Raw genomic sequence first — 11,531 nt, forward strand, 5'->3', positions numbered from 1 at the left:
TCTGGAATTTGCCAATTGGAGCATCTGCCTGCTACTAAAACTCGTTTAGTCTGGTTAAATTTCTAACATATTAAAAACCCACACACACACACGGCTAGAAAAGGGAAGCAAAGCCGATTCCAGCTCAGCTTATCTGCAATTTGTCAAACCATGTGACTGAAAAATGCAACTTCCATGCAGAGTGTAGAACATATTTAAATAATTACACTCTGTCTGGTCTTAACTTCTCAGGATACGGAATGGCCAGATTTAACAGCATTACTGGTTATGTGGAGAGCCTAATCACTTCATAAATGTGAACAACTAAAAAAAACTTAAAGCTTCTCAAGGCCCGACACAAAAAATGAACCAAACCTTTGTAGGTCTCACTGAGAGCCAATACCTTGATAACATTAAGAAACTGGCAGGTACAACTTTCCACACGTCATCCCTAACCCCCATGTAGGGTGCTTCATTACAGAATCAGTACTCTTATAATCAATTAAGTGAGAAAAAGCTGATTCAAAGTTAAACAACTAGCTCTAGCTGCTCTGAGAATCCCTTTGCACATCTACTTACTAAGAGGAAGCGAGACTAGACGGGAGTGATTAGCAGAGGATAATAAAGCACAATATTATACATATTGGATTCCACTTTGAAAATGAAAGGCTAGATCTGTCAGGGATAATAAAACAAGGGATTAAAAACACTTTCCATTTGGACAGGCTATCTAAATAAGCACACACTATTCAACTTGGGCTTTCAATCGCTTTCTAATCTCATTTTAAAAACAAATATAATCAAGCAACTGGATGAGATGAGGGGATTGAAGTTTTTAAAATTTTGAAAGGAATAAGTACAGTGGATACCAGCTGTTAACTTCAATATAACTTGTCACTTGTTAAGCGTCAATTTTATAAAAATCTTGGGAATCTATTTCTTCACACAGAGAAACCTAGACACAATGAATAAATTACCTAGCAGTGGGTTAAAAACTAGGACTTTCACAATCTGCAAGTCTCAAATTAATGTCACTTTGGAGAAATCAGTTAGAAAGGATTGGCACACTTTATTGGACTGAGTGGCCTGTTTTGTCAAAAAATTTCTAATGTCCTAATTCATGAATAAGGCCCTAAGATACTTGAACCACTACTTGAAGCAGGAGTCTGTCAGGGAAACAAAACAAGGGTTTTTTTATGCTCTTTCCATTTAGACATTCTATCTAAATAAGCAAACAACAATATTCAGCTTGCACTTTCATACATTTTCTTTACCCACATTTGCAGTTACAGGAGCCAAGAGCCATGAAACAGATAAAAAAAAACAGCACAACGGTCCATTAATGAGCACATTCACTCTCTGCAGGCAATTTAAAGTTGCACATTTTCTTGTAGTAACCACATGATAGAAGAGTATTATTAAACGAGTAATACTTGCATATAAAAGTAAGTTGTGACAGTGCTTGGTGTGAAAATAAATTTAGACAGACCAACTTTAGTACCGGTGACTCCCCACATTTTTCCTTCATTCGATAGGTTTGGACAGATAAAGTACTATTTTCCACAATTGTTTTTTCTAACAAGTCAAGTCAAGCTGGGAAGCATGCACTGGTACTGTGTGTTGCTGCACCCACTACACGATTAAACAACTCAGGATCCTGGCTGGCAACCCCCCAGGCAGACATGCGGTCCAGTCCCACCTTCCGGAAATTACCCTCTATCTGCCGCGGCCAGGTGTTATGTGGGCGACCCCTTGGCCTGGTCCAGCCACTTGGGTCCCCAACAATGAGGATCTTGCAAGCTGGATCACACTCATGGAAACGCGCCACATGGTCGTACTGCCGTGACTGACGCTCCCTCACAATGCAGGTAATGTGCATTCGGGACTCCATGAGCAACATAAAGTCAAACCAATGGTAGACCAGGATTTTCTGGCGAGACACAGAACCAAAGGAGTCCAGTCTTCATCTCAGGTCACTGGATAGCGTCCATGTCTCGCAACCAAATAGCAAGACAGGAATCACCATGAGTCTAAAGACTTGGACCTTCGTCCTTTTGTGCCACACGCAACCTTTCCATTGACCTCATGACCCCCCCATGCTCTCCCAATCCGTCTACCGACTTCATAGGAAGAGTCACCAGAGACATGAATGTCACTGCTGAGGTAAGTAAACCTCTTGACAAGGTCGATACTCTCTCCACAGACAGACACACTGCTGATAGCCGTGCCCAACAGGTCATTAAAAGCCGGGCTCTTCGTTTTTATCAAGACACTCACAACCCCAGACACTCAGACTCCTGAGAGCCCCAGTCAGAGCCTCCATTGACTTCACGAAGATCACAGCATCATCAGCAAAGTAATTTATAATTTTCTAACAAATCATAAAAATAGATATGGTAGTTAAACAGTATAAAATGTAAATTTAAAAACTGAAATCCTAACAATGAAAAACTACGGGAGGATAAAAAGGAGACAAAAAAAGAAGCTGAAGTTCCACATCAACTATTCATTTTCCAGATCGACTCTAATTTAGATATTTAGGCAAACCCGGATTGCTCAAGCAGCTCTCCTCAATGTTTCCAAAGTCAAATGTCTTTATGAATGTGACACATTCTCAGCATGCTTGCACTAATATTTCCCAAGCTCAATGAAGCAATAATGGAAACTAAAGTGGACACCGTCCACCACATTGTGACAAATCGGAAACAGAAAAAACTAAAACAATCTACTTGGGGAAGTGAAAGAACATCCAAGTTTACGCACCCCTCCCTTCTCATTAGCGCTTATAACTGTAACTCTGAAGGACACACAGTGAGTGCTGAAGAAAAAGCCGAGGAAGCTTACAAAGCTAAAATAGAAAACAAACTCACTTAAAGTAACAGGACAGATGTCTGGAATGGACTGGGCATAATTGCTCAATTCCAGCAATCCAGGGCTCAGGTAGTAGAAAGTGAACAAAACGAACATCCTGAACCTATTTTTTAGGTAGATGTCCCTCCCAATACCACCTTCTTCCAATGATCACTGTCACCACAATATCCCTATTACACGAACAACTCCTACAACTTCAACTGGAATGGACAGTGATGAGTCCACCACTGACCATCAGTAGGGGCTGTCCATAACTACACACAGGAAAAGCTGCGGGATGAGATGGAGTTAGTCCTGAAATTCTTAAGGCCTGTGCCGGCCAACTTTGTGGTATCATCTGTCACCTGTTCAGTCTGTCCCTAAGGTTCAAAAAAGTGCAGCTGCTACAGAAAACACCCTACATTGTTCCTGCTCCAAATAAGACATTCACCACTTCACCTAATGACTACAGACCAGTGCCGCTTCTGCCTCACACCATGAAGACCGTTGAGAGGTTGGCCCTGGACTATACAAGTCCTCTTGTGGTAGATGATTTGGACCCACTGCAGTTTGCCAGTAGGACAAAGATTGGAATGGAGGATGCAAGTATCTGCTCCACAAGGCTTATCCTCACATGGACAAAGCTGGCAGCACTGTGAAGATTTTTTTATTTATTTTTTTATTTTGTTAGTGCCTTCAACACAAAGCTGTCATCCCAGTTAAGGGGTCAGCTCAGAGATATGCAGGTGGGTGAGCCTGTGGTGTCCTGATAATGGACTGTTTGTTCAGCAGACCACAGTTTGTGAGACTGAATGACTGTGAGAGCAACACAAGGAAGTCCCGTCTCCTTTTCACTTCACTTTGTACACCTGAGACCATAAATATAACAGCAGGTCATGCCACTTGTAGAAATTCTGAGACAATTCTGCACCTATGGGGTATATAAGGGGACTGAGACCGAGAAGAGGAGTCAGGTGGAGAACTTTGTTTCTTGGCCTACAGAGAATTGTCTGCAATTTAACATTAACAAAACCAAACATCTGGTTAATGAGTTTTACCGCACCAAACAGCCGCTATCTCTGGTCACTACAAGGGCTGGATGGAGAGGTTGTGCACTCCTACAAGTACTCTTGTCCACATTAATGACTGGTTGAACTAGTCTCGTAACACAGAGGAACTAGAGAAGAAAGGGCAAAGAAGACCTTTTTTCTTAAGAGACTGTATTCCTTAAATGTGGGAACTGACATCCATCACATCTCCTGCAGCTGTCATGGCCAGTGCGATCTTATACACTGAGGTGTACTGGGCTGATAACATCACATTAAGAGAGGCCCGCTGAATTAACAAACTAATTAAAACAACAGACTCAGTTACGACGCACTCTAGACTCCCTGGAGGTATAGGCTAAGAAGAGAATGAAGACATAACTGAGTGCCATTATGAACAGTGCTGCACATCCACAACAGAAGTGTATCAAGAAACACTATTGGGGCTCCTTCATACCAACAGCAATACACCTGCATCATGTTTCACTGTAACTGCAAAGTCAGAAGTTTTTTCTCTTTTTAATTTTCGTTCTTTTTATTTATTCTGGTGTGTGTGTATATTTATTAATTTAATAAGCTTAACTCTTTTAGGGCGGATGTCAGTGTTTGTTGATACGTTGCTCTGGGGGTGGACTAAAGTTGATATTCGGGGCAAGGATGAAAAAAAAACTGTAAACATCGATACAACTCACCACTACTTTATAGGCAGACCCTCTTTGCTAGGATGACTGTCAGACTTGTTGACTTGACATCGAATCCCTGCATGTGCGTAGAGAAAACAACATCTAGAATGGCATCAACATCCAGAGAGAGAGAGTGAAGTGAATGCGCAAAGCAAAATACTCCATGTGTATTATTTATTTGTTTATTTATTCTTTCAGTATTATTGCTGAATCGGACTCTGACTTATCGAACTCCGATTTTCATGCAAATAATCTGGAAATCGAAAACAAAAGACAGGGACCTGCATCAGCTGACCATAGTGCTGCACACCCTTGTGTAGATGACTCGCCAATGGCAACGTTTGTCCTCGGAGGACTACACAGACGTAGATCCATGGGAGGCAAACTGGCAACTGGACTTCAAACAACACAACATGCTAGTGAACACTATGAATTACCAGCCAGTTGACTGCTTCAAGCCGTTTTTTTCCGGAAAGTACCTTGAAGCTTATGAGGGATGAAACAAACAATAAGTATGTGAATTTACAAACTGTTAGGGGCTCATGGAACACAAAACTGAGTGACAATTGTCATAATTAAGTATTTTATGTTGATTTATGCGTGAAACAAAGTTATTTAGAAAAATATTTAGCCCTGGGACAAAAGTGAAAAAAATTAGCCTCAAAAGAGTCAAGTTAAAAGCCAAATTTCCTCCTGGGGAAAATAAAGTTCTACTTATCTATCTATCTGGGTTACACAGGATGTCTCTACTAGGCACCTGGAAGCGAAATGAAGTTGGCACTGAGACCATCTTAGCCAGTTGAGGCAGAAAGAAAAGAGAAAAAAAAAGGAACTTAGTCAGCTCTGGTGACTAATCTGTCTCTTGTTACATTTGATATAATACAGTATGGCTCTCTGTAGCAGCACACGTCTAATGCTGCCTTTCCTTAGTGAATCCAAGTGATGGCAACAACTTAACCAGGTTTTTATTTTTTTTTTGCTTAAGTGGCACACCCCAAATCGGTCATACACACTCCAGACTCTTTGAGAGAGTTGACAACAATAGTTATGGCCACTGAATATCATATGCAAACAACTGACAATGACATGTTTTTTTGCTAAGCAACAATTCTACAAGGAACCACAGAGCCAAGTAAGGTGCCATTTTAGAACCATTATTTTAAAGAGTGTACCACAATTCATGATTAAAGCCTTCAGATACTTTAACTCTTCCACTTGGAGCAGCTGCTCATCCCTTCCCTACAGAGCTCAAGCCACTCGTTTCAAGGAGTGGCCCATAATCTTAGAACTGGGAGTGATAATTCTCATCCCAGGTGTATCACACTTGTCTGATAATCTTTGCAGGGCACCCTTGACAGAAGGGTAAATCCAAGACGATAACATTAACTACAGAGATACAACCCTTGGGTTCTCAAAATGGATACACTCAAAAACTCGGCTGCACGTGAATATAATGTTCCTGAAAATCATGAACCGAAGATGAAGGAACAACCTCACAATAAACAGCCTTGACTTAATACCAAGGATGTAAACAAAGCTCTGGGTCTGCTAATACAGACAACAGCAGCCCCTGGACCCCATTTTCTCATCTTCAAGAAGATACCATGGGATATACAAGGCCACAAATTGCATGTACACAGGAATGGAATACAGGACAAACTGTTCTAAATCTTCTTCTTCTCCTTTTGGCTGCTCCCGTTAGGGGTTGCAACTACCGGATCATCTTGTTCCATATCTTCCTGTCCTTGTCATCTTGCTCTGTCACACCCATCACCTGCATTGCTTCCCTCACCACAACCTTAAACCTTCTCTTAGGCCTTCCTCATTTCCTCTTGCCTGGCAGCTCTATTCCCAATATACTCGGCATCTCTCCTCTGCAAATGTCCAAACCAACATAATCTCGCCTCTCTGACTTTGTCTCCCAACAAACTGTCCTAAATAGCCAAAGCAAATTCAGTAATAGGTAGATGGCTGAACTGAGCTCTACAGTAATCAATACATTGTGTGTTTCTGCTGATAATAATTCATGACTGCCTCATGGGCCTGAATTGGCCAGCGTGACCTCTCTGATATTTACAGCTGTAGCTGTGCTGTTTGGGACTCATCCAGCAGATGCCACAACACTGCATCATGACAAACAAGTGCTGAGAGATGGACAACGCCATACTGGAAGTCATAAAATAAGGTATAAGAACTATGTGAAGGCCCTTCTGAAGTGGTGTGGATTCCAGCGCCCCTGGAATCAACAGCTTATGACAGAGATGAAGTAGTATTCTGACACTTACTGTGGAATCACGCACCTAGAAGTGGACTTACTCAGAAAAAGATCAAAGACAAGGGGCAAAAGAAGACGCCATAACGAAGCAGGAAGCACACCTTCCTGGTGTACCGTATATCTGCCCCACATGCAACAAATCCTGCAGGTCATGCATTATACAACTGACAGGAACTAAACTGAGAAGTGGAGTGATGTCCCTATTGTTAATGATGGAATGCAGTAAGCATTCACATATATTAATTATTAATTACTAGCCAACCCGCGGTGTACCATACGCCGCATAATCAGGCCGGTTTTTAATGATTTTAAAGCACAGGGAGAAAATTAACATTTCAAAAATCGGTAATGTAATAAATCAGCAAGAAAAGCAACATTATAACAATGCACGGAACTAACCAACACAGTAAAACAGTTTGCCATGGTGCACGCGGTCGTGCGTCGTAACCAAAACTCGGTTTTTAAAGACTGCTTACTTCATTGTGTTTTAACCTCAGTTGTAAAGGATTGCTTGGAGGATCCCATGGGATACCCCTCGCAAACCGTTTAACACGCTGCATATGGCAATTCACCTCCGCGAGAAACATGCCTCTATGAACAGTCAAGGTGGCTCGGAGGTGCCAGGAGTTGGTGGGCGTGGCTCCTTCTGCGTGCGCCATAGGTGTCTTACTTGTCGGCGGCTCAGTGAGTCCACACCCCTTCTGGCGTGCTTTCCATGATTGTCTTGCCTTAGTGAATTAATTATATATATATATATGATATTAATTGCTGTTTTCATGTTGGGTGCAGATCAAAAATCTTTTGCTATCATAAATATTAGAGCTACAGTAGGTCTTCTAAGAATGCCTTTTTTCTTTTAATAATGCTAAGACTGACTGAGGCTACAGAGAAGGAATACATGATTAACTATTTTTTGACAACAAAATATTGAAATATTACAAATACCTATATTTAAAACCATTTTAACTTACTGCTATAAAAAAATCTTTATGGTTTTAAGGCTTAAAAAAAAAACAAAAAAAAAAAACCCACACGCTACTTATAGGATATGCAGTTGCAAATGCCAACATGAACAGAGCTCCTAAAATGTGTATTCTCTCCAACCTGAAAACAGATGTGACCAAAAGCTCCAAAGAAAAAAAAAAACATTTGTCAGCTGTACTGTGTGATCAAAGTGCATCACTTCATTTTGTAATTTATAACTCCATGCTTGGTACTACAATCTTTACATCCAGTCTTCAGTGGTGTACTAGGTCTTTGCACTAATTGAAGAAAGCCAAATAGAAATAAAATGGACAGTTTTTAAGAACAGACTAAAAAAACGTGGTTCCCTATCCTCATTGGTTTTCTCTGCAACTGTCCCAAAAGCTCATGTTCTTGAGGTGGTCTTTCACTGCCAGCCATTTTAAACATTTTAAATAAAATTTGGACACTTTTTATTACTTATTATTTTATCAAAGTCAGCATACAACATCTGACAGACAATTCGTTCCATTTCTTTTGGTTTTCCCAATTGCAGCACAGGCTGATGAAGTGACTTGCTCAGGGTCATACAGTGTCAGCAGCGGGAGTTCAATCCACAGCCTCTGTGTTTGAAGTCCAAATCCTTAACCATTACAATTTACTTTTGTATCGCCCAAAATCACATAAGAAGTGCCACAATGGGCTTAAACAGGCCCTGCCTCTTGACAGCCCCTTAGCCTTGACACTCTCTAAGAAGACAAGGAAAAACTCCCAAAAAAACCCTAGTAGGGAAAAAAAAAAAATGGAAGAAACCTTGGGAAAGGCAGTTCAAAGAGAGACCCTTTTTCAGGTAGGATGGGTGTGCAGTGGGTATCAAAAAGAAAGGGGTCAATACAACACAATACACAGAACAGAACACAAGTAATCCTCAATACAATATAATTGTAAAATAAAAATATTACAAGTCCAGAGCAGAATTTAACAGTAGATGATATCACATAATATAATCACACTGACCGTCTTTTCTCATTAATATCCTTTTTATCATTCTGCCTTTACCAAAGCTAATGTATCTGTACAAGATACAAGAGCAGCCTTTCTGTAAAGATAAGAATGGACTTAACCAATCCGGGCAATGCTGATCATGTGGGCTCTTCTCCTTTTACATGTTAAAACCTACAATGAGCAAATAATTTGCAACTAACTAAAAGTAGTTTAACTCGCTGTGCAAACGTTTCCTGTTAATTACTTGTGTCACTTGATCCCCTCGGGCGTGGAAAATAGGTAGTTTTTTTTAACAGTGCCAATTCTTCGAGCGTGACCTTAGGAGAAGAACACACGATGGGGAGTCAAGCGACCACCGCGTCACGTGACCCTGTCATATGAGTCTCAGTCACATTCATTTCCCTGACCTGCAGCTACTACCCGGGGTTATTTACTGCATACAAATACATATAAAGAAATAAAACTAGCAACTTCCATCACCAACCAAAGCAGCGTTTCCAAACGCTTTGTGTTAGTTCCAACCTAACTTCTCCAAACGTATCCTCGTCTCACTTTAAACCGTGGGGTGTTTACGTTCCTAGAAGTTCGAACCGAGTAATGAGTTCTCTAAAGCTGCTCTCTGCTACTCATTCATTCTCAAAAGTCAACGTTACGGCGCGTCACCTGCAACAGCTGAGAAACCAAAGATGCCGCGTGGAATACTAAATAATTCAGAAACAGCGGACAGAGTTAGACAGGAGAATAGCCAAGCTGGCAAGTACACAGGTTAGAACTTAGCATACTTAGCCTCGGCTGCGAAAGGTAGTTTCTGCTGACTGCCTGTGCGTGTTGCCTTGCCGCGGCGTCTGGCCCGTTCAGAGTGTCAATGCTTCTGTTGTCCACCATCGTCGCCATCGCTGCGCTGTTAAATCAACTGCCCCAATACAACACGAGCCCAGAGCCAGCTATCAAAAGTCCAGCAGGGAAGACAGCAACAACCACAAGTAAGAAACTCAATACCGGAAGCGAGCACGCGCAGGAAGCCGCAACGGGACTGTCTTACGTACGTACAACGTGCGCGTCCCCGCCCATCACTCGGGAGGGTCAAGTGTTTTATTACTTCTGTGTGCTTGCAACTTTGTCTATGGGGTCCTTTCCGTTTGAGGCAAGTATTTGAGGAAAAATATTTTTTTAGGTAAACTGGATAAGCTGCTTCCATTAAAAGAGTGTTGCTGCTGAAGTTAGGAGTTTAAATTTTGTCCAAAGATTTGGCATCCTGGGCACCAACTCCATAGCGACTTAGACAAGCGACTTAAAACCAGACGGATTTAACTTCCGAGGAATTAAAAATATATTTAAGGAACTCGGCGGTTTGATTCATGATGCCGTTGTGTGGGGAAAAAATTAACTCAAGCACAGTAATTTGATAAAAAAAAAAATGTTTATTCAGTAGTTTCCATTTTAGGTTATTTAGGATAGCCCCACTATTTTAATTCACTTTAGCAAGTATATGCTGAAGAAAATAAGCGCAACATATACATCGATAGACAGAGACAAATAAAGACAGTTTAACGCAAAAGAACATCATTTGATACCTCTGTACGGTCTTAAAAAAGCTAGTTCTTTAGTGTTTTATTGGGTTGTGTGGCACTTCGAAAAGCCATTGATTGACAAAGAACAGTTTTATTATTCTGAGGATTCTTTGTGTGTAAAATTGGTTCTTTGTTTTTTTTTTTTTGAAATGGTTCTTAATACGTGGTCAACAGAGGAATCTTAATGTCTAGTAGACTGCCAAGCAAGGGCTGTCTTAACGCATGGGCACGCTGGGCAGTTGTCCGGGAAGGGTGGGGGGCCCATGCTAATCTATGTATGTTGTGACTTGCTGAGTGGTTGTGTAGGTAGGGGCCCCAGTGCACTGCTTTGCCCGGGGACCTATAATGCTGACCACCCTGTGCCTAGCAGATTACAAACAGACCAAGAAAACCCGAACTGAGCCATTGTTGTTATACTCCGTGAGAGCCCTTTTAAGATCAGGAACCCACTGGCATTTTACAACATCTATTGCCTGTTCATGGTTTTTTTTATAGGACCTGTTACGGACCAAAATAAATAAATAAAGGGTCTTTCTTTAACCTTCATGTCAATGGTTCTTTTTGGGAACCAAAAAGGCACCGCTTTGAAGAATCACTTTAGTACTTTTATTTGTGGTGAGAAGTTAAGCAAAATGATGAATAACTTGAAAGACTGAATCTTTCTAGTTAGCCAATAAAAGGTGTCTTAGCCTTTATAGTTAGCCAATAAAAGGTGTCATTTTGCTTAAAATCTCACCATATCCATAATGGTTAACATGGTACAACACCCTAGCACTTTTATTTCTAAGACTATACATGGCTTTAAAGGATTTCTGATAATAAATGCTTGACACATCTAGAAAGTATAAGATGGGCCTTAAATCCCTGGATTCAGTTTTAATTGTCAACAGCCAATGTGTAACTTATACTTACTCAACCATTCACATTCCTAGCGTCTGATCCAGTTTGTAATTTATGCTCTCTTAAAGTGCCACCAATTAATGGACTTCAATTTCCATCTCTCATTTTTTTTTTCATTTTGAATGTCTTTATTCCTTCTTCTCACCAGCTTTTTTTAACTTCTTTATTTTTCATAATACTCTTTTTCACCATCTAATAAGAAATTGATTGCTGTTAGTTCCATAGCTGCTAAGGTCCTCCTGGCACCTCGCTGGAAAAA

At 40.8% G+C, this 11,531-nt stretch overlaps 1 protein-coding gene across 1 annotated transcript in view; it reads right to left on the bottom strand.

The window, feature by feature from the left end:
- atp6v1ba (ATPase, H+ transporting, lysosomal, V1 subunit B, member a) overlaps positions 1–9,816 on the bottom strand; it is a 154,770-nt gene extending 144,954 nt beyond the window's left edge. The window contains exon 1 of the mRNA XM_039737260.1: positions 9,584–9,816. Within this exon, the coding sequence (XP_039593194.1) occupies positions 9,584–9,695 (112 nt within the window). The 5' untranslated portion in view covers positions 9,696–9,816. The remainder of the gene's footprint in view (positions 1–9,583) is intronic.
- Between the last annotated feature and the right edge of the window lie 1,715 nt (positions 9,817–11,531).

This window comes from Polypterus senegalus, chromosome 1 (assembly GCF_016835505.1).
Source record: "Polypterus senegalus isolate Bchr_013 chromosome 1, ASM1683550v1, whole genome shotgun sequence".
NCBI lineage: Eukaryota > Metazoa > Chordata > Cladistia > Polypteriformes > Polypteridae > Polypterus > Polypterus senegalus.